At 40.1% G+C, this 23958-nt stretch overlaps 1 protein-coding gene across 5 annotated transcripts in view; it reads right to left on the bottom strand.

The window, feature by feature from the left end:
• Positions 1–18011, bottom strand: part of TNIK (TRAF2 and NCK interacting kinase) — a 350899-nt gene extending 332888 nt beyond the window's left edge. For all 5 annotated transcript variants that reach the window (XM_036218652.1, XM_036218651.1, XM_036218649.1 and 2 more), the window contains exon 1: positions 17579–18011. In XM_036218652.1, the coding sequence (XP_036074545.1) occupies positions 17579–17635 (57 nt within the window). In that variant the 5' untranslated portion in view covers positions 17636–18011. The remainder of the gene's footprint in view (positions 1–17578) is intronic.
• Positions 18012–23958: the final 5947 nt, after the last annotated feature.

Genomic DNA, 23958 nt, shown 5'->3' on the forward strand with positions numbered 1-23958 from the left:
TCTCTACCACTACACCTTGAGCTTCTTTGAGGCAGAACCTATACTTTTTAAAACTACACATACCAGGTCACCTGCCCCAGATATATATAGCGGGTCTCTCATTGTTTGAAAAAAAACAAACAAACAAAAAAAACTGATGCTGGTATTGAACGTGTTGAATATTTTATCGTACATTTGCAATAGTGCTGCCCTGAGTACTTTATAAAAACTGTTTTTTCAATTCCTGCAATATCTTCATGTTTACAACTCTCCATTTTACAGGTGTGGGAAAAGCCTAGATTATTTACATAACTCGCCCCAAGTTGCAAAGCTTTTAAACTGTAGCTCCAGGACTCAAATCCAGAGTCTGACTCCTAATGTTGTAACCTCTAAGCCATTCAGTTTCCTGTGACTCTGAAAACAAATGAAATAAGCCACGAGCTCACAAATGAGCCCAAATTATGTCATGGTCACCTCTCATACAGGTTACTCTTCATGGGATTGCCAAAAATGTTCTGGCTGAATTCACTGCCAAGGTGTCATGGGGAGAATCCTAACCAGACGCCAGCGGCGATCATCATTCATTCACACTCCCTGATTCCAGGACCTAAAGCAGGTTGAAGATTTGAACATTTCAGCACAAATCTACATCCAAAGAGGCAGCGTGTCCACCTCGGCATCCTTTCTCATCCTCGACACAGGCCACTGGGTGCATCTGTCCCCTCGGGATCAATTGACCAGGCTGTCAAATCTCAGCACACCTCGAAAAGAATGAAATCAAGTGTGGCTGTATCCACGCCAGTTCCCTTCTCCTTTTATTACTACCCCAAAGCCTATAAAAGCTTAGAATCTATTAATTCTGTTTATAGCAGGAATTTCTACTCATTATTACCTGAGAAAGGAAAGATCAATTTAATACACTTGATTTCAAAGATTCTATCCAGTGAAGCCACAGTCCATTACAGTCACATCAGCTAATTACATAAAGTGCAACACTCTGCATTTGTAAAAGAAAAGTCTCCATACTTAGCAGGTGATGCTCAGCGGAGAATATGGAGGCATGATGATAGACTTTGCAGACCTGATGAAAAAAGCTCCCTCTGTATCTACCACTTTGCTAGGTTCCTGAAATGCCATTTACCTGCCATAGGCCTTACATCCTACAGCTATAAAAAAGGGACCACACGAGCCAGTGAGCACTCACTAAAGCTAGTCAATATTTAGAAGCTAAACATTCAACAAAGAACTAGACAAAAGTCCACAAAGGAAGAGAAAAGGGGCTTTTTCCTCGTGGCCACAAGACCAAGTTCCAGGCTAATACCTGTGACTGTTCCTGAGATGCTTTGGGATTTACAGCTGCACCAGATAATCCAGCACCTTCACCTCTGAAGAACAGCTCAGACCTTCTTTCTGTCTCAGACCAGGTTAGCCATATACAAAATTCTCCTCACAGCAGTCAGGAAGACAAGAATGAGCCTAGATTGGTCCCATCATTCCCAACCCCTGTTAGGTAACTGAAATCCATGTGTCACCTGCCGCCCACATTGAGGGGCGATCCTTGAACTTCTTCTGATGCACCTGAGTTAGGGAGACAGAGTCTTTCATATACTTCTCAAAAGTAAACTTAGAGAATCCAGATGACTTCATTCAACAGATATCTGAGTGCCTACAATGTGCTATAAATGACAGGTGCTGAAAAAGTCCAGGGGATTGATAACCAGCTAATTAGCTAGCGAGTTATCCACACCATGAGGTAACACAGTCCTTTATCCTGCCTTCCTGCCAGTCACTGGAGAAGCTGCTCCAAACGCAGTATCTTTTAGGGTCCACGGAACAGAAGTGGGAATATAACTCCTGTACATTCACAGTGAGTTGCCACCAATAAAAATTCACCCGTGTCTCATTTACCGAGCCTGTGCTTATAAAGAGGTTTATGGTCTGTTGTGTTAATGAACCACTTTAAAGTCTGAGGGGAGATAGAAATGCAATAATTAAAGGCCATTTCACCATCTCATAGCCCTTTTCTGCTTCTTCCCATTGAATTTCATTTTACTCGAAACCCTAGGAGGCTTCGAATAACGCTGACATTAAGTCCCACAAATGCCTGGGACCCGGGTTTTTAGATTTCTCGGGAGTCCCTGCACTTCCTTCAGGTCTGATTTCCCAATATTACAATCCCTCTTCTTGCAGACTGATTGATAACCAGTCCCTTATGCATTTAGTGCACAGTGGCTGCAGGATCCAAACAGGATCACTCCGAGAACATACCTGACATTGAATTAAGTGTTGGGCATAAAATGGAGCACACAGGTAAACTATTCCTGCCCTTAAGAAGCTTATAATTTACAGATGCTAATGGCTAAATGTATAAATAATTCCAAAACAAAACAGAGCTGCAGGTGATACAGAGTATAAATGAGACAGAAGAACAAAGTAGAGATTAATATTAACAGGTGGTGGGGGGTCCTAGATGATGAACTAACTATAACCGATACGCTTTTCGTAAGAAAGTGTCTTAGCTAAAACAGGGGTTTTGTGGCCCTGTCAGGGCCACAGAAGGGAGAATGGGTGGATTTATCCATATCTAACAACTCTTCATGGTGGGATCAGTGTCGTGACCCCAACAGGGTGGAGGACTAAAGCCCCAGGCTCAATCCCAGCCTAATTCCAGCCCTAGCAAGTGAGTTTCAAATCAAAATTTCAGATTCCCAAGTTCCTCCAAAATCAGGACTAGCTGGCCCCGGAGAGCAGACAGCAGTTCCATCATGAGAAAGGTATTTCCAGTTTCTGTTCAGAAATGGGAAGCAGCAATAGCACAATGCTTACATTTCATATACTTCAGACCAGCCTGGGTTTAAAACCAGGCTCCATCACTTTCAAGTCTCTTAACCTAAGCCTCAGTTTCCACATAAAGTTAGAAGAATTATAGTACATGTCACAAAATGAGACAGCATTCGTAAGACCAGACTTTTAAAATAACCGGCCCCGTACTTCACACATGGCAAGTGGCCTCAAAGAATATTAGCTATTGATGCTGGTAGTATTATTATTATTATTATTATTATATAAATTATGCTTCAGATTAGTGTTGGGTGCATCCACATGTTGGCGAGACCTAAGACTTGGTATACCGACCACATCGAGTTCCGGGAACTGCAAAGCTGAGGACCAAATCTCTGGTGGCAAAGCAAGGCCAGCCACCAGACTGCTCCCCCTGCCTGCCAGCCCCTCCCTCTGCACTTCTCACAAGCAGTCTCCAAAAGCTAAACCTGTGCCCAGTTTCCACTGGTTTCATGAACATTCTACTCTGTCTCCCAGGTGCTGGGAGGGTAGAGCCATACTCCACCAGGCTCCCCAACCTCGCTGGACACACAGGACAGCAGAAGCCTGCAGATGGCTCCTTGCAGTTTCTCTTGTGCACAATGTGATGGTGGCGATGGTTATTCTCTGTCTCTGCTTTTATAGTATCCAAGACCTTGCAAGCCTAACATGACCACAATGATAACTGACTTTGAGTCCATACCCAGTTATGCCACTTAAGTCTTTTCCCTTCCCCACATTTCCCAGAGGGTGGCCATGGTGGTTCCTGCAATCCCCAGCAATTCATTCCTCCTTGACAACTAACCTTTTCACTCCTCCTCTGTCAACCCTAGAGCTCAGCTTCTCTGCTCCCACGAAATTGGAGAATTCCTTTCTCAAGCGGTCATAGCTCATTTTAGTATCTTGTCTTCCTTGGATCCCTATGCAAAAACCAAATTATCATGGAACTTTATAAAAAGCAGCAGAAGACATGTCTAAGTCTTCTGAGTTAAATTTGGAAGATGAATAGCTGTTCATCACAGAGTTGGTGGAACAAATGGGGTGTAGGGGGTTCCCGAAGAGAAGGAGTGGCAACACATACTATTCTACTTTGCAGCTGAACTGTCTTTTGTGTTCACCACTGCATCCAGGGGCCTGTTGTTGCTCCTACTGGGCATTTAATAAATGAAGAAGAAGCCTAAAGCAGCCAGGTGGATGTCAGCAGCTACAGTTTGGAATAGTTTTTTAAAACGTCAACCACACACATCCAAATTATATGACGGCCACAGAGGCAGATTTGTGGGACCCGGGCTTAATTACTGAACTAGAATTTCCAAATTAAAGTCCCTCTAGTTGAGTCTTATGCAATCTTATGGACTGAGCTGGGTCGTGAACTTCAAGCTTTTAGTCCCCATATCCTATAAGAAATACGTTCTACATTGTGACCTCATACACACATATACAATGCATGCACAATAACATTTTCCTACTCTAGTGTGATCAATTTTTTTCAAAAGCTGATTGCAACCCATTAAACTTATTCCACAACTCATTACAATTCGAAAAACACTAGATTAGTGTACACTGAGGGCGTGGAGTGGTAACAGCTGATATTGTTAGATCATAGAAGGCCTTGCTATATTAAGAAGTTTAGCCTTATGCTTTTGAAGTCATGAGAAGTCATTCGTTTCATTAATAATTAGACATGAGGATAAACAAAACACAGGTTCTGCCTTTGTGGAGATCGCAGTCTCCTCTGGGGGAAAGGGTGGGGAGACTAACAAATAGATCATCTGTGAACAACAGAACGAGAGACTTCTAGGGAAAGGGCACAACGGGCATAATAGCAAAAGTAAGTAACAGTGTGAGACATTGAGAGAAATGAAATTAGTCATTCAGTAAGAAATAGTATTAGACAGGTATAGTTTTTCTAGTCCTGGCTCCAAAGTCCTCCTCTCGCTAGAAGGGGAGGTTAGTTATCTGGGCCACCTTATCTTGAAGGAAATTATTATGATTATGTTTATAAAATACAGGAAGCCCTTCAAAGTAAGGGGTGACATGAAGGTAAGTAGAAAGCAGAAGACTGGACCAGAGTCCCTCCCCTCAAGATGCTGAAGAGATGTCCTTCCCAGAAATACCAGACTAACCTGCCTGGGGAATTTGCCTTCAAAGTGTATGGAACTGATCCAACTATGAAGCAATGTCTCAGGTATATTATATATTTTAACAGCTTTATTGAGGTATATCTTACATACCATAAAATTCACTAATGTTACCACCATCTAATTTTAGATCATATTCTATCATCTCAAAATATTCATGTGCCCATTTGCAATCACTCACTGTTTTCATCTGCAGCCCTAGCCAACCGCTAATCTACTTTCTGTCTCTTTAGATTTGCCTGAACTATAGAGTTCACATGCCCTTATAAATTTATTCACATTCTAAAATTCATTGAAATCTAGAAAAGAAATTATCAGGAATGTTCATTTGAAACATGCTTGAAATCATTTGGTATCAAAATGCAACACCAACCAACCATGTAGACCTAATGGTCATAGAAAATTTGACCAAAATATTTGTCGAAGGAGAGTTATCAAAGAACCAAGGAGGACAAATATAAGAATGTGCCTCACACACTCAATGGTCTCCACTGGGACAAAATCCTAAGTGTGAATGCTACAAACTAGCAGCAGCTTACACAAGCAACACCCACAGCCAGGAACCAAGAAAGAAACTCGGAGAACTATTTCTTTAAATCTGATGCAATTTATATTCTATGAGGTGATGAACTATGGAGCAGAGACCCTGCTTCCAGAAAAGAAAAGAAACAGACCTGGCCTCAAGGGGACAGAAAATAGTCACAGGAATGTCCTGGTGGCTTTGAAAACCCCAGGTACCTTTTATAAACATACACATAAAATAAAGGAGGGGATGGGCACCTGGAGAACTGATGAGAGCTTTGGTTCAGAGACCACAAAGGGACACCAAGCTTTCAAACCAACCAGTTCCATTCACACTCTTTCAATTTAGAAAACAACCCCCTATCTGGACCTTGGATTTCTGCCTCTCACATTTTACGTTAAGTGTTCTACCTATGTCTCTGAATGTGTACACGCTCCTCTTTTCACAAAGAGGCTTCCTCCTTGGCAGGGACCCTTTTTGTTCCCATCAATGAGGACCTAAAAGGACCTATGCTAATTACCCACTAGCACATTTTCTGCTGCAATCAGTTAAGTGGAGGTTTAGGTACCCAGCTGGGCAGGTTCCAGGAGATTTCCCCTGCTAATTTTCAGTCACTCATGGAAAACAAAGGAGTAAGGAAGATTGTGTTACCATGATTTTAAAGAAATACTGTTCTCTTCCCCTTCCCCCCACCCCAAATGTGTAGACTTCTGTATTTCACACTTTTACATCTGTTCTTCTCCCAAAATAAAAGCTGTTTATATTCAAGAAATGATGACTACAATACCAGTACAAGTTACGACTTTAAAATACTCACAGAGAGAACATACATATTATTCAGACCAAAGAGATTGTGCAATGTTCCTTCTCAGAGTAGTATCTGGGTTTTAAGTTCCAGGAGAGCATGGTAGTGCTTTGGCTTATTCATTTGCATGGAAGGAAAACTGAGTGAGTTCTTTCTGACTGGTGCTAGAGCCATCACTTTAAAGAAAAGAGAAGTGAGGTGGCCTTTTAGGAACAGCAAACACTTGGCTTTGACCTTACTATCCATTCCAGAGTAGGTCACCAGCACCAGAACCACCCTGGCTCAACTGCTGCCCTGAGTCTCTGGCCTCTAAGAGAGTCTTAAGAGTTCAACTGGAAAACCCTAGCACTGCCAAACTCAAAGGACCCTTTCAACTATGCAAAATGGCTGCAAAGAAGCCATTTTGAATTCATGGTTCCTCAGAGCCTAAGATACCACCATTACTGGAAATGAAACTGTCCCAAATTTGGTCTCAGACAGAACTCTTTGAACGATGTAATTAATTCACTATCCCATCTATAGAGTAATTAACACTCCTGATTAATATGCTTGCATAATTCTCTGATACTTTAACAACATTAAGACCTCTTCTGAGAAAGTTGGATCTGTCCCCTCAATTGTCAATATTAAAAAGAAACAATCATCTCTAACTAGATCTCTCTATGTACAATCTAATGATTGTTATTTAATCTTTTTCCCTTTAAATTAGGTCTTCCAAGAGGGATCTTTAAATGATATTTTTCGAAAGCGTCTTCCCCAGCAGTGAGTATGAAATAAAATTTTGATACATGCTCATTATCAAGTTGTGTACAAAGTTGCCTCAGCACCCATAATCATCATCAACCTTCTCCCATATAAAAAAGACATTCATAAGCAGTGTGTTTAAGAACTGCAGATTAAGTAACATGGGACGTTTTTGTGGCTAGGTAAGAGATGTTTATGTATTGTTATAACAAGGAGTCTGTGGGATTTCTCAGTAAGGAAATCCTTTAACCTGCTGTCTAGATTCCAAACGCCATTCCATTTTCCAAGTCTCAAAAAATAAACAATCCAAAGATTTCAGACTTCAAACAGAAATAGGGCTGAAAGCTTCTAGGCAAATGTCAACACCTCCTGGGGCTTTAAAGTGAATCCTTACAGGTCCATAGGGAAAAACAGGAAATTAACACCAGAAGGATGCATCTTCTTGATCATGGGTTGGGGCTTTTCTGCCCCCCAAATAAACTTGCTAATAAAAAAAAATGACAATGTCAAGAACAGTCCACTCCAAGTTGTAGACTTTTCCATTTCAGCTATCTCCCTTTCTTACAAGCAATTCAAATGCATGTAATATTAGTATTATTTTTAAGCCCCATATTCCTAAAAGTATTCCACAATTTAAAGCCATATGCCTTATGAAAAAGTTGCTGTTACCTCATATAAATTATTGTTTCCTACTCAGTAACATTTTTTAGGCACATTCAAATTTCTGTGGATGTGTTCTGTGTTTTTCCAAAGCAACTTGTATTTAGTAAATTATTTTTATGATTATTTCCTTAACATGTGCTTCTCCCATTCATTAGGCACTAAGATCCATGAGGATAGTGTGTGTATCTTTATTACTACATTCTCTTCATAGCACCATTACAGGCGCACAGCAGATGCTCAATAAGTATTTGTTGAATAAAATCATATTTGAAGCATGAAAGAAACAAGAAGAAAGAAAGCTGTCTTTTAAACATCTAGGCTAATGGCTCTGAAACTCTAAAATGCATCAGTATTACCTGGAGAGCTTCTGAGTGCACAGGTTGCTGGGCCCCATCCCCAGAGTTTCTGATTCAGTAGGTCAGAGAGGCAGGACCTAAGCCATGATCACAAAACTGCCAATCTGAGGATTTTACTTTGAGAACCACTCTTTAGGCAGTTAACCTTTCAACCAACTCTTAGAAAATCACAATGCACAAGATAACATTTACTGAGAATCTACCAGCAGTGGAATTCTCTATTACCTACTGGGTAATCCACGCAGGTCCTTGATTCAAACACTAGCAGAATTGTTAACACGAAACATATGTGCAAAGGGACAATACACAGACACATGTCCAAAACAGCAAGAAGTCATTAGTTCAGTCAAACTAAAGACATTATATTTCTCCAATGCATTTCTTTATGATGTATCCTACTGTGCAGTTTAATCTATTTTTTTTCCTCAGATAGAAATACTAAACCACAATGCATAGCCATTCTTCTCTGCGCTACCCCACCTCATTTCACTTACTAATGAACGTTTCATCTAAGGCCAGGGCACGAAATGCAATGAGGGAGCCCATTTTAAAGCTTATTTATGTTGTTTATATTTTATCATCTGTAAAAACCAGGACAATGATCAACGTTCAGTCCTTAATGATCAAAAGTAAAGCAGAAGCATTGATAAGGTATATATGCATATATGTATGTGTGTGTGTATATATATATATATATATCCTAAACCTACCATGAGGCTGAACAAAAGGATATACAAAAACAATCCAACTGAATCCCGACTCTAACTCTCCCATCACTGCATAGGTTTTAAAAAAGCATATTTGGCATTAACTTTCAAATGCATACTTTTCTCGTGACCCTGTTTTGGATTTAAATGCATTTATCTCCAGATTATAATCAGAGAGGATATTTAATTAGATAATGTTTGCAAGTACTTTGAAGATATAAAGTGCTCTATAAATGCTAAATATTATTATGATTTAAATAGTTTGCAATTACTGCTTACAACCTTTACCACCCACCATACTGCTATAATCTGATGACAGCTAAAAAAAAAAAAAAAAACCTAGAAGTAGAAATGATGAAACCATGTCCATGTGAAGCTCTGGATTTTTACCCTAGGCATAAATAATTTATAGGCATTTTAAATGGAGGGTTAGATTATAAAATCTAATAAAGCAAAGCAATTGACCTCCAAAAGACTGACAGCCACAAACTTCTGTCGAGGTTAATAGTTTCTTACAAACCAGGTGGAAAAATGGTAGTCCAAAATACAGGGCTCTTCAGTTTTTTGACTGCCAGCTCCATCTTCCATTTTCACCACTGTAATTTTAAATTATCTATATCTATCTAAAAAAAAAAAAAAGTACAACTGAAGGTTTTGATTTTAATAATTATCTGGCAGATAAAAGTTTGAGAATGGCCCCTGCTATAACATGTCCTCTGGCTCATCTTGCTATCTTCTGTGATAATCACAAATTCAGTGGTCTCCAATTTTTTTTAAATGGAAACCTTTGAGCCTGATTCTACATGTCTTCTAAACAAACTTATTGGATAATTTTCCAAAGAGAATTACAAATTAAATGTAAACATATACAATGTACAAGGAAATCATTGCTAATCCCCAAATGGTTTGTATTTTATGGTTTTAGGTAAGAAAGAAAACAACTAACATATTCTAAGTTGACCTCGGTTATTGAAAAAACAAAATCATAAAGAAGAGACACTCTGTAAGCAACTCTTAAAACACCACTATGCTCATCAAAGAGATCTTGTGCCCAAAACATAAGCCTTCTGGGAAATCTGTGAACCTCAGGAAAAGAATACATCAGATAATTCTGATGTCATGACAAGGTCTGTAAGTCAAATAATGGCCATGTGAGTCACTATGGGCAGTGGCTTTGGGGCAGGTCAGTTGCAAGCTCTGCTGCTTAGTAGCTGAATGACCTTTGGTAAATTAATTGATTTTGCTAAGTCTCAAGTATTCATCTGAAAATGGCATACGCCTACTTCATAGGAAATTGGGAGGTAATTTGACAATAACAAGAGCAATAGAAATCATTCCTACATTTTCATGGTAAATTGAAGTTATTCTAAGAAAACAGATGTATACAAAGATTTGTGTATAAAGATGTTTATCAAAGCACTATTTACAGAGTTGAAAACTTAGAAATAACCCAAAGCTTCATCAATAGAAATTGGTTAAATAGATTATGATACATCCCCTTAATAAAATGCTAAGAATTCATTAAAAATATGATTAGAAATTTGAACGGTGCTGGAATATCTAAAGAAATTTCAAATTATACATTTATGTTTTAGGCATGATAATAGTATTGTGGTTATGTATTTTTAAGAGTGTTTATCTCCTAGAGATGCATACTGAAATAATTACAAATGAAATGATACGAGGCTTCAAAATAATATGAGGGAGGAAGTGGGTAGTGGTGTTGATACAACAAGGTTGGGCACACGTGAACAGTTGCTAAGTTGGGGGCTCATTATACTATTCTACGTTTTTAAATAACAATTTTATTTAGATTTACTACACATTCCACAAAATTCATCTTTTTGAAGTACATAAGTAATTTTTAGTATATTCACAGAGTTAAGCCATCATCACCACTAATTTTAGGACATTGGCAGTCACTTCCCATTCCCCTTCTTCTCCAGCTTCAGCAACCACTAATCTATTTTCTGTCTCTAAGGATTGCCTATTCCAGACATTTCACATAAATGGATTCGTACAACACGTGGTCTTTTGTTTCTGGCTTCTTTGACTTAGTATGAGGTTCATCCATCTTAGAACAGTATCAGCACTTCTTTTTATTGCCAATAATATTCTATTGTATAGATATCCTCCATTTTGTTTATTCATTCATCAATTGATGGACATTTGGACTGTTTCCACTTTGGGGCTTTTACAAATAATGCTATCATAAACATTTGCATACACATTTTTATGTGGCTATCTGTTTTCAGTTCTCTTGGGTACATAGCTAGGAGTGGAATTGCTGGGTCACATGGTAACTCTATATTAACATTTTGAGGAACCGCCAACTTGTTCCAAAGTGGCCCTACCATTTTATATTCCCACCAGTGATGTATGAGCATTCTAAAATTCTTTCTACTTTTAGGTAAGTTTAAAATTCACCCTAATAAAGAGTTTTAAAAATTGTGCCACAGAAAAACATTAATAGCATGCAAAGAGACTGATTCCAAATTTTAAAAAAGAGGTTGTGGATAATCTATAATGATATGATCTTAATTTTTTAAAAGCTATCTGTTCAGCTACGCATAGAAAAAAAATCACTAAGCCATATACCAAAATGTATATATGTGGTTATCACTGAAAATCATGAATTCTTTTTGCTTTTTCTCCATTTTCTGAATTTTTCGTAATGACTATGTGTTGCTTTTACAATAGGAACAAGAAAAAGCTTTCTTTTAATTAAATTTTTAACAATTCGGCAATCTTTGCTCCCATTAACAATCTGCCCCAGAAGCCATCCTGGTGGAGATTCCTAAGAATATCAAATATATGCATTGCTTTTATGAAGCTTCCTGTTTGGCAGTGAATATAATTCAAGACAGAAAGTTCAAGGAACCAAGTCTTGTGAGAGGACAGTAACTGCAGTGGCGGTGGGAGCAGTGGAGACAAGAGAACCCACACGATATATATTAAGGAAGGATTTTTTAAGATCGGGATAAAATAAAATGTACTTCGAGAACTTCAAGGCACCCTTGAGACAACTGGAGACAGCGTGGGCATGTACAAAGTGGATAGAGAATCATCTTTCTCTAGAGGGACATAAGCTTCCAACCAGAATGAAAGAAATTACAAGCGGAATTCATCCAACATTTTCTATTTAAGTCCTCCCTCTCTCACCACTAGGAACCTTATATTTATAAGTGCAGAATAACATTTCATTCAAAAAATATCACCCAGATTTTCTCGGAATTCTCAGCACACTGCTGAACTAGTTCAGGCCCTGTTCTCAGAGAGCTACTTCTCCCACAGAAATGGAAGAACCAATGTGGCATAAAAGCATCTTTCAGACACAAATTATCCCAAATTCTATCAGAAACACAGGCTCAGAGACAGGTTGTGCTCAGCTGGGCATAGCAGCTGTGATTCAATCACAGTAGCTCAAAGCTGGGTGGACTTCAGAACTGCTATCAATGAAAAGAAGGAATGGCATAGAACAAAAAGGGCACAGAAGATTAATTCCAGGGCAGAGACACAGAATAAAAAAAAAAGGCCAACCAGCAAGACTCAAAATTACAGGATTTCAAACAGCCTAAGAGATAAGAGGGGAAATGTGATATTTTCATGAAGGAAAAGTGTATGTATTCTTTCATCAACAAAATATTCCATGACCTCCTAAGTAGATAATTTTGCAAACAATAAACCATGACTTATACTAGCTTTTGTACTAAGATTGCTTCAGTTAATAACGAATACTGAAAATGATTCTGCATTTTTCTCTGATGTTCTGATAATTACCATACACTCTATTTTATTATGATGCAATGTCACAGCAAAGAAAACACCTGTTTAATGTCTGAAAAATACAACAAATGTATCTAACTTAAAAACTGCTATTTTCATTTTAAGATACTGTTATCAATTTCTGCAACTTTACTAAATTCTCATTTAAGACCAAATTTAAGTGTTCTTGGGTAACGGATTAATAATGATTCAAGATTTCTCTAAGCTCGATGAGACCTCTGACCATAAGATTTTAAACTTTTAAACACTGGAGTAGTAGTGTATCATTTCAGACACCCACTCCCTCTACCCACACCCCTCCAAACACAGACTTTGAAAAGGCAAAGGCATAACAAATCTGTTTTTAGTTGAATAATGGTTAATCTATAAAGAAGAGAAAAGATTGTTGGGTATTTTTTTTTAATGAAAAATTAGGTTTTAATGAATAATAATGATACTTGTTACTGGTTTAGAAATATGCTAATCACCAAAAAGCTTCTGGGCTGAGCTCACCTCCTATGTAATGAATGCTGATACTGGGGCAAAGGTCAACCCAGGCCATCAGAGAAAAATAAAAGGTCATATTGGTACATTAAAAAGAAAAAGAAAAAAAGAAAAAGGTACTACTAAAAAGATAACTTCTGTTATCTTTTTTCAGAATCATTTTCAATTAGGTATAATCATTGGGATCAAATATTTGTGGAATCAAGTTTCCCATAAGATTGTATTTACTCATGGAATAGTATTTTTGTATAGTGCTTCATGGTTTTCAAAGCATTGCTATAAATACTTTATTTGATTTTTGAAACCAGTATATGAAGAAGGCAAGCAGTAAATGACTTATCCAAAGTCACAAAACTAATAAGACATAGCCATAGAACCCAGAGCTCAGTCTACTCCATTCACTCATTCATGCATTTATTCATTTATTCAATAACTGGGACTATGTACTCAGAGATGAGCAAGACTGAGTCTCTGTTTTAAAGGAGTCCACAATTTAGTGAGCAGGTAGAAAGAAAAGCCACACACCATTTATAACACAAGCATAAAAAGTATAGCAGGAAGGATACCTGCAAGTCTTCCAGACGAGGTCAATTCTTAAATCTAGGTTTCTGTGGAGAAAGAAATAGCTAGGCCCAGAAGGGAGTAAAGGGGTAGGGGGAAAGACAAGCAGAGGTCATCTAATTCTATTCAAATAGAAAAGTCAGCGTGAGTCCTGGCAGAAACTTAAGAGTATGAAGTCAGTAGCAGTCAATCCTGCCCTTGAATGCCTTATTCTTTGGACCAAACTAAGAACAGCCAAGGTGCTCAAATTCAGATATATGCTAATCTACAAAAAGCTTTCTGGACTGATCTCACCTCATATGTAATAAAGCATACTGGTAGCAATTTTAATTTCTTTTAATACTGTGATGTCTTAAAGGAAAAATGACTCAAGCCTTGAGTTTGAATTTCAGTGAATCCTGCAAAGGCTGAGTAGATTGGTTTTTGTAGCCTATATGTATATACATATTTCATATATCTACATGGATAGTTTATATCCATAATATATATAAGTATCCACATAGATCATACAAAATATACATAAAGCTCTATAAACCTCACAAGCAGAGACATCTGAATATTGTGTCTATCTTGATGATCCCTGGGACATATTCAGACGGAGACGGGTTATGGAGAAAGGTTACCACACAGGACAATCATCTATCCTAGACAATTTATACTGTCATTTGCCACAGAGGAGGAATTGAAGGGGGTTGGACAAGATAAATTCCAAAGGTACCTTAAAGCTCCACGGTTTTGTGTATTATGAGCTTACCTGCATGAAGCAGTTTCTCTGTTCTTGAGAAATAAAATTTCATGACCCTGGTGAAATCATTCCTCTCTGCCATTTTTTGTGCTCAGACAGAAAATGTATTATTGATTTCTGATTCACCACAGACAATGTGACTTAGAGAAAACAGCATTAAATTAGGAGTCAGAAAACCTAGATTCTCTCCCCAAACCACCCAAGAGGGAGTATGAGGGTGATGTGTGACCTTGGACAATAGACTTCATATCTTTGGGCTTCACCTTCCCATGTATTCAAAGAAAGGAGTGGCTAAATGTTCTACAATTCTCTTCCAGCTCTAAATCTATGAAATCATCCCCTCCCCCCAAGATTTAGTTTATCTCTGGAACCCTAAAATCAAGAATAATAAAACTGGATTCGGATCATCTCTTTCCTAACCAAAGATCCTGTCTTACCTTACTTTTTAAAACCATCCCAATCTTGCATAATTTAAATGATCAGTGCTGTCACTGGTTGATCTGGTTTAAATTATGCATTGTTGCTATTTGGGGAAAATTTAGACCAGGTCCAGTCTGGGATCACTAGCCAAGAATAATAAGCCCCCAAAGTGAGAAGGATAAAGGCCTCTCCAGACAAGATCTGTTTTAATGCACTGAGTGCAGCATTTACAGAAAGAGCATTGATTGTGTACATTAAAGAGCCACAAAACAGCAAGGGACTGGTAAGGCTGCCGCAAATTCTCCTAGAAGCCACTGACCTTGGCTGCAATTCAGGGGTCAGGCATTCCCGGAAGGTTCTCAACAGGCAGGCTGAGGGTTTAGGAACAAATGAGACCTCTCATCTAGATGAGCCCCTCCTGACTGGGAAAGACAGAGAGAGATGATCTGCCCTCTACTTTGTAGAGATTACCTACATGGTCTTTAGACTCATGTCCGGCCTGCACACCTCCACAAGACTGATCACAGACCCTAGCTTTCCAACTGCCTCCACATCTGTATTCAAGTCCTCCAGTCAGCAGTTACCCAGTCTCCTGGGCTAGCCGTAGTCCTCCCTCTTTCCACACCTCCCACAGGCAAAAATACAGAAACAGAGCCCTAAGTCCAAGTCACAAAGAGCAATTTCAGTGAATCCTGCAAAGATATCTTTTCAAAATACAGATCTTAGAACCACAAGTCTCCCATGTGTGAATCGCACTCCAGGCCAGCTGGTGAGCTCTCATGGTTGCTCACAGCCTGCAGGCTCTGTGCTCCATATCTCAGAAAATCTTCCCCAGGAAAAACCACAAGAGACACCTCTGACCAAGCCCAACTTAAAATCACATCAGAGCACTTTCCATTAGAGGAGTGATGTCAAGATTCCAACTAAGGGAAATCACACGCCTTGCCCATTGTTCAGACGCCTATCCCGGCCTTTGCCGCTTTCCCCTACCCTGAAGTCTGGACCATTCATCCACCTGATTAACCGCTGGCAGCAACCCCCAGTGCAGAAAGTAGGGCAAATGAACACATACACACACACACAGTCTGTAAAGCAAGAAGCCACAGACTTGGCTGAAGCACCCATCTGTTACTAACTAACCCCCACCCTCAGCTGCCCAGGGGGCAGTGGGTTCTGATGTGGCATTTCCAGCCAGGAATATAGACAGCTTACTGTAATAATGCATGAATGAGTCTTTGCTGCCCAGTTATCAAAAAAACCAGTTACAAATGGCATCTCTGTTCCTTTTCAACCTCTTGACTGCCTGGCAGAAACCTCACCTTTTGGATGCAACGATTAAGAAGCAGGGGAGGAGGAGTTAAAAAGAGGGGTTTAGATAGAGAGGATTAATGAGACTTGAAAAAATAGTGACACTTTGACCATAAGGGTAGCGCTTTAAAATAACGGTGGAGGAGACAATGTCAAGAAAAGTACTAAAAATTCAGATATATAACCTCAACATTTAGCATCCATCTAACAACGTATTCCTCAGGAGGGCATGTGAACTTCCAAGCTTCACCCACCCACCCACCCTGTGTGTCCCTGTGTTGAGAGCCACCATGGATTCCGTCTCACAGTCCCTCCATGCCTCATGTATATGCAGGTTTTTTTTTTTTGGGGGGGGGGGGGTTCTGGAGAGGAAGAAGCTGGCTTAAATTGGCGTCCAATCCTTCTCAGACCCCTGCTGCTGTCGCCACCTCCGCCCCTCACCCCCTTCCCGGCAGGCAGCATCTAATTAAAATGGCAAGAAAGCTCTGCCCCCTTCTCCGAAGGAGTGTGTTGAGATTGGGGTTTGGGGGTGGGGAGTCGTCGAGGCTGCACTGGGATTCCTGGTATTCTGATCACAAAACAACAGCAAAATGGATTCTATATCAGTGATGTCTTAGTCAATACAATGAAACGGCGTCTGAGGCAATTCACGTGAAGGTAAACGCAAACCAGTGGGTCTGGGTGTTGGGAGGTGCTCTACAAAGGACTGTCCACGGACTCAGGGAAAACACACCACACACGCGCGCGCACACACACACACACACACACACACACACTCCCGAGAGTTCCGGTCTGATTGGGGAACAGCAGAGAACATATCCCATCCCTTTCACCTGCTTAAGTTCAGCCATAAAACTGAAATGTCACAGAAAGCACAGGCAGAGCTGAGTTAAAACCACAAATAAAGGCAAGTGGCAGACTGGCCTTTTGGAGAGCGCTGAGAGGTAGTCGGGTAGCAGAAAGGCAGAAAAGGGGGAAGGATAGACCCTTGCCATCTATAAAGCCAGCATAGCAATTGCTGCCCCTATGAAGAAGCAGGTTCGGCTCCGTGGAGACCGCCAGGCTCACAATGTATGTCATCTTGCAGGTAGCTGGAAAACGTGTGGGGCCAGTACCTTTATTCACGCTGTTATTCGTTTTTGCAGAAAGAGAGTCTCAGGTCTCGCATCCTGGCACGAGATGACTGCCTAGGGCTTGTGTACACACACACACACACACACACACACACACACACACACACACACACACACAAGCTTTTCATGTTAATGCGCTTACACGGGTCTAAGATGAAACTGGCATAAGCTCCACGCGCTCTCGGGGGATTCTCGGCCACAACCAAAGGAGGACACGTACCTCACAGCCCCTGCCCTGGGGGCTCGGCCGAGAGCGCCTCGGCAGCCCCCTAAACCAAACAGGAACCCAGGTTCCCTACGCGTCGCATTCTCCCGCCTCTGCCCACCAGCCTCAGTCCACGCACCAAGCCCATTCGCCCTGACCCAAACCATGGGAAAGAAATCAGAAAACATGTTCTACTCACCCTCAGAGCCGAGAGATCGATTTCATCCAGGCTGCGAGCAGGGGAGTCGCTCGCCATGTCTACTTCTTTGCCGGAGAAATGGACCAAAGCCACCCCGAAGCTTCTCCCTTGGAAATTCCACCTTGGTCTATTTCACTCGCGTCCTCATGCGGGTGTCGCGCCAGAGGCTCCCGGGCCCAGCCTCCCCCGCCCACCCCGGCTCCACAGAGCCGGATCCTGGTCCTCCTCGCCTGGGTCCGCCCGGTGCCGGAGCCCGACCTGCGCGGATCTCCAAGCCGGGAGTCGCGGCGCGTGTGGGCTGCGCGCCCTGATCAGCTAAGGGCGCTGGGGCTGCGTGGGTGTATTTAAATGGGACATGCTGCTTTGCTTGTGCGTGGATGGCGGCTGCATTGGCTGTTATGAGACACATCAACTCCTCCACTCAGCTGGGGGGTTGGGGGTGGAGAACCACACAGAACTGTCTATCACCGCTTCCTGGGAGGAGTAAAGGGGTGGGGGTAGAGGCAAAGGAGGCGTGGTCTCGGACTGAGGAGAGGCCGAGCTTCCTGACCGGTTCCCTCTGCACCAGCGTGGATGGGGGAGGGGTGGGCACCCTTTCCGCCCATGCTTTTGCGGGCTAATCGGGCTAGCTCTGAAGAGCTCTTTCTGAACCCTGCTGTGCTTATCGTACGGGCAAAGGGGCTATTTGTGTATCCATTTCCTTATCTGCAGCAATATGGCCTTTCAATCGCATCTCAGAGTTTCTCGGCAGGATTCAAATGCTCTAGAGCCGAAAAAAAAAATCCAGGGGAAAAAAAACGACGCCTTCCCTCCCGCATTAATTATTTGTGGGGCTGGAGTAACGTGGACTGGAGCAACCGGTGCATATAAGGACTTGTGTGCAGGGAAGGGGATCCGCCTCCAGCCACGGAACGAATGGGGGAGAAGCGCGCTCGCACAGTGCGCCGAGCGCGGCGCCTCGGCAATGTTCCCCCGCCGCTGGGTCGGGTCCGCGATCCCGGTCCGCTGGTCGCTTGCCGCTTCGGAGCTAGGTAGGTTTGCCAGAAGCGGGAAAGCTGGGAATCTGAGCTCCTTCTTGGCATCGCCACACCCAGGACCTGCCCGTGCCGAAATTCCCCCACGGAAACGACCGAATTGAAACCAGAAGCTTGTTCTCTGGGTGCAATAACTTGAATACTTCGGGTAACGCGGAAGGCAACCCTGGGTAAGGCAGCACACGCCGCCTCAGGACCCTACATTTCCCTTTCTGGCAGCGTTTCCGCGGCTGATGGAGAAAGTTTGGCTAGCGGATAGGATGTAACATAGGAGGCGGACGACCAGTGAGTGATTCCACTCTGCACGCTTTCTCATTTAAAGACCGAATGTTTACAGTGGTAAATACAACATTCTGTAATCAACTGTGAAGTCACTTCCAAGCCCAGTCTCCGCACAGCCCTTCCTCTCCAGCCTTTTCCACGCGAAGTACATAGGAAGAAACGCTAAAATCGAACTTTTCACCAAATATAGCAGTAGCTTAGAAAGCATTAGCTAGCTGTACTTCTGTTAAGATGAGAATTTACCTCTGGCCAAATGTACTGAGGGTTTTTTAATCGTGTAGAGTATCAGTATCAGAATAAGGCTTTTTAATGAATGAATGGAAGCCAATGTAGTTAGTTCATTACAATTACAGACATTAGAAGACTTAAAAACAAACAAACCAAACAAAAAGCATAAGGTGTGCGCTGTGCTGTTTTTGTTAATATTATTGATTTTTTTATATGCACTGTGGATCATGGAACTTGAAAATTGTTCCAGCCTCTCAATGGCCACAGGAGTTGTTTAGGAGCCTTTACCATTAAAATGTCAAACGTTTAAACGTGTTATATTAAAAACGCTTGATTCGATCTCTTTATTTTTTAATAAAATCATCCAGCTCGAGGTAGTAAGTAACATTCAGTAAGCCACCAAGTAATGTCTAAATGACATTTTAAAAACTATCATTTCCTATCATCATCCTTATTTTCGCTTCTATATGCCATTTTTACCCTTCATCTAGATGACAAGTTAATGTATTGTCTTAGTGTTGAAAAAAAATAATTTAAGATCAGGTGTTGAGATCTATGAACAGAACGATTTCTAAAACTCTAAACATATTTAAAATGGGACAAACATTTTTTTTTCATAGAGAACCTTCATTTTATACCCCAGATTTTATTTGAAACATAAATAGATCATTTCTTTCAGCGTTAGTATGCTGTTTCAGGCCATGAGGATGCCTGGATACTAGTACTAAATTCTACCCATGGATTTAGAATTAGATAAGAAAACTATATATTCAGTTCAGTGATGGGCACTAAATGGGGGTGGGCTTCCTAGAAGCCAGGAGGTTGATGAGAGTCAGGTGGAAGTAGGGGTGCCGGCTGTAGGAAAGACCATAAAAGAAGTTACAATAGACAAGACTCTTCCAGCTGGTAAAATAAGGAGGAAACTCCAAGCACTTTGTGCTACAGGTAAAGTAATAGTGTAATTGGACTGGGGAGGAAAGCAGAGGTCACATCAGATAGAGCTTTGCATGCCCCCTTAAGGAACTTGATTTTTATCCTTCAGGTCAAATGTGTATCAAATTTCAGCTATTTCAGTACAAACTCCTAATTTTTTGCCATGTCTGTGTACCTCCTGTACTGTCATTATTTACTTAATATTTTTTTCTTTAAATCAGCCCTCTTTTTTCTTAAATTTAATTGGAAAGAAAACAAAAATCACTACTGTAAATGGAAAGCTAGAAACATTTGCTAAAAAAATGTAAGGAAACCATTAAAATATATATAATAGAAAATAAAGCAATATCATTAAATTCTTGCTAGCTATCATGGCCTGCCTCAGGGCTTCAATCCTGAAGCCTACTCTTAGTTTGTTAAAAGAGAGATTAGTAAATGCCGGAAGGCATTCAATCCTTAATTAACAAAGACACATTTTCTTCTGGGTGTACTCTGAAGGACTAAAGGAATTAATATCACCTATGTGTAATTCAAAAGCCTGAAGAATAATACAATATTCTGTTTATATCTATGTAAATATGTAGTTAACTATAAAAAGCATGGACACAGGCAGGAAGGATACAGATCAACTTCAGGATAGTGGGAAAGGAAGAAGAAAAATGGAACGGAAAAGCACAAAGGAGGCTCCAACAATGATGTCTAATATTTTTTTTAAAGATCTCAAGCAAATATTGCTAAATGTTTGGAACTGCTAAATCTGGATTGTTACACTAATGGCTATAAATTATATAGTTTTCTGTATCTTTTTGTATATTTGAATTACTTTCATATTTTAAAAATATTTCTAAAAAAAGAGTTCCAAAGGGGGTTATGTTCTTTATATTAGGTTCAATGTTATTTATTGTCATATTCGTGTTTCAACTAAAACATTGTGAAATCAGTAAACTGCTTGTGGAGCTTCTAAAAGCACACTTTATACATCTTTTGTCACCACAGATCCCTAAATATAACAGAAAGTATATTTTTTAAAATTCATTAGAGTTGTAGGAAACAAAAAAGACAGTATCAATGGGTTAGCAATTCAGAGGACTTCTTAGATTACATAAAATAGGCAAGATTAAATTGCCAGTGGAGCCACAAACCAAAAGTGAATGGGGTGGGACCAGAGTGAAAGTTGGGGCAGCTTCAGGCTCAGAGGCAATGGCTACAAGGAGCAGACACTTTCACCATGAAGAGTGACTGAAGAATGGCATTAATTCTTTCATTCATTCAAATATATAGATTATTTACTGTGTGCAAGACACAGTGCTAGGCCCTGGAGATTTGCTTCCACAAAGGCAAAGAATAAACTTGTAAATAAATAATCAGTAACTAAGATTATTTTAGATAGTGAGAAATTTTCTTTGTATCATGAAGAAAATTATACAAGGTAATGAGAATCAGCAAGTAGACCCGTCCATCCCCAGCCTTGACACCTGCTCTGAGTATAGATGCTTGGGCTAAGAAGACAGAATATCACACTATGGAACTGCTCACCAATTGCCAGGAGAAATAGACCCCCACACATATACATTCAGAAAGTAAACTACGTTCATCTCCTCTGCATTGCACCATGTCCTGCCCTACCCCACTTCCTACCACATTCAGCAAAACAAGCACTCAATTAGAATCTGTACCACAGATAGGCAAATGAAATTTCCAAACACTAAAATGAGTAGACAACCCAGAATCACCAATCATTTGTGGAAATCTATTATTATAAAAGAGAAGCAGTAACTTCAATCAACAAACAAATTAAATACCCAAAGTTATGTTTAATAGAGCAAAAAGAACTTTTATAATACATATTTTTTATTCTCAAAGGGATAGTATAAGACCTTACATTCATAAAATAACCAGGCTATTATGAAAACAAACCAGTTAGAAGACTGATTAAGAATATATTTATTGAATTTTTTAAATAAATAGATTGAAAAATAATAGGTAATAATATACTGTAGACTCTCCTAAGCATTCATGTATTAACATAATTAACATTTATACTCATAAAATAGGCAAATTATTAGCACATTCATTTTACAGATGAGTTAACTGAAAAATAGGTTAATTAATTTACTCAAGGCAACACAGTAATAAATGGCTGAACCAGGATCTGAACTCAGGTTCTTAATCATCATGCTATACTGACGCAAACTGAACCGAAGAGTGAATTAATAAACTAGAAGATTGGGCCCAGTTTTCTTCCAGGTTGCAGGAGAAAGGATATAGCAATGGCAAAAATTTAAGTAACATGAAGAATAAATCTAGAAGTTCCAAAATTTATCTAACAGAAGGCCTAGAAAATGGATAGAAAGAAATACTCAAAGAAATGTTAAAAAATGTTCCACTATCTTCAAGCTGAAAGTGCCTATTCAGTGCATAAGTAAAAAATACCACACTTGAATACATCATGATGGGATTTCAGAGCATCAGGAATCAAAAGGAAATTTTAACCAGATCACCTGCTTCTCAGTAACAATGTATGCTAGTAGATAATGAACCAAAGTAATCTAAGGAAATTGTTTTGGACTTAGAATTCTCTACCCAACTAAACTAACGTTTAAGAGAAGGTGCAAAATAATGACATATTTTCAGACACATAGGATTCAAATGGTTAATCATTTCTTAAATTATTATTAGAAAATGTATTCCACCAAAGAGAAAACTGAATCAAAAAAGAAAACATGAGATACAAAAGACAATTGTAAGCAAAGGCAGTTTACTCTGTTAATCACTCACGGTCATTCTTTATCTTACTTACTGACAAAATTCTGAATTTGAGAATTTATCCTCTAGTTGTTCAAAGGATATGGGCTCTCCCAGCCCCAGAGGGAAGGTGAATGTTAATCAGTCTAAATTCATCATAGTAATTCAATTTTCTCTCCTAATGATTGGTTTATACATAGGCATATCATGCAACGCTGACTAAAGAAAAGTGAGGAGAAGTCTGGTGCAGGGTATAAGAATAGTTTTCCACTTTGAAAACTGAAAAAGAAAAGAAAAGAAGGAAGCAAATAAAAGAGGGTCAGGAAGAACTACCTGCCTGTGGTAGCCATCCTCCAAGATGGCTTCCAATGAGCCTCGCCTCCTGGTATTTACACTTTTGTGTAGATCCCTCTAATGCAGAATACAGAGGACGTCTGAAACTGGGTGATAAAATGCATTTCAGCTTGTACCTTGTTCTCTTGGTTCATTTGCTGTAAGCAGGGTTTCTCGGCCTCAGGACTGCAGGCATGCTGGGCATGAGAACTCATGGTTTAGGGGACTGTCCTGGCCAGTGTAGGATATTTAGCAGCATCCCTGGTCCCTACTCACTAAATGCCAATAACATCTTCCCGTTTGTGACAACCAAAAATGTCTCCAGACATTGCCAAATGTCCCCTGGAGAGCAAAATCACCCCTAATTGAAAACCACAACTCTAGGGGAAAGTCAGCCACCATGTCCTATAAATATTCATATAACTTGCCAGCCATGTGAGTGAGCTGCCTTGACGTCAGTCCTCCAGGCCAGTCATTTAGTCAAATGATTGCAGTCCCTACTCTAACTGCAGCTTCATGACAGATCCTGAGCTAGAACCACACAACTAAACTACTCCCAAATCCCTGCCCCAAAGAAATCAGGATAGATGTCTCATTGTTATAAGCTCAATGATTTGTTATACAGCAGTAGGTAACTAATTCACTGTCTGCAGACAGGATCGTGTGTAGGTATAAGCACTGGAGCTATAGCATCCATCTTCCTACAAAGTCAGGATGAGCATTAGAAAGAAAGTGAAGGATGAAAAGTACTTGAATCCTTAATGACATCATCCAGACACCTAATTAATCCAGGAACAACCTATCTCTGAACTTCCTTGTATATGA

Source organism: Rousettus aegyptiacus, unplaced genomic scaffold, assembly GCF_014176215.1.
Source record: "Rousettus aegyptiacus isolate mRouAeg1 unplaced genomic scaffold, mRouAeg1.p scaffold_m13_p_4, whole genome shotgun sequence".
Lineage (NCBI taxonomy): Eukaryota > Metazoa > Chordata > Mammalia > Chiroptera > Pteropodidae > Rousettus > Rousettus aegyptiacus.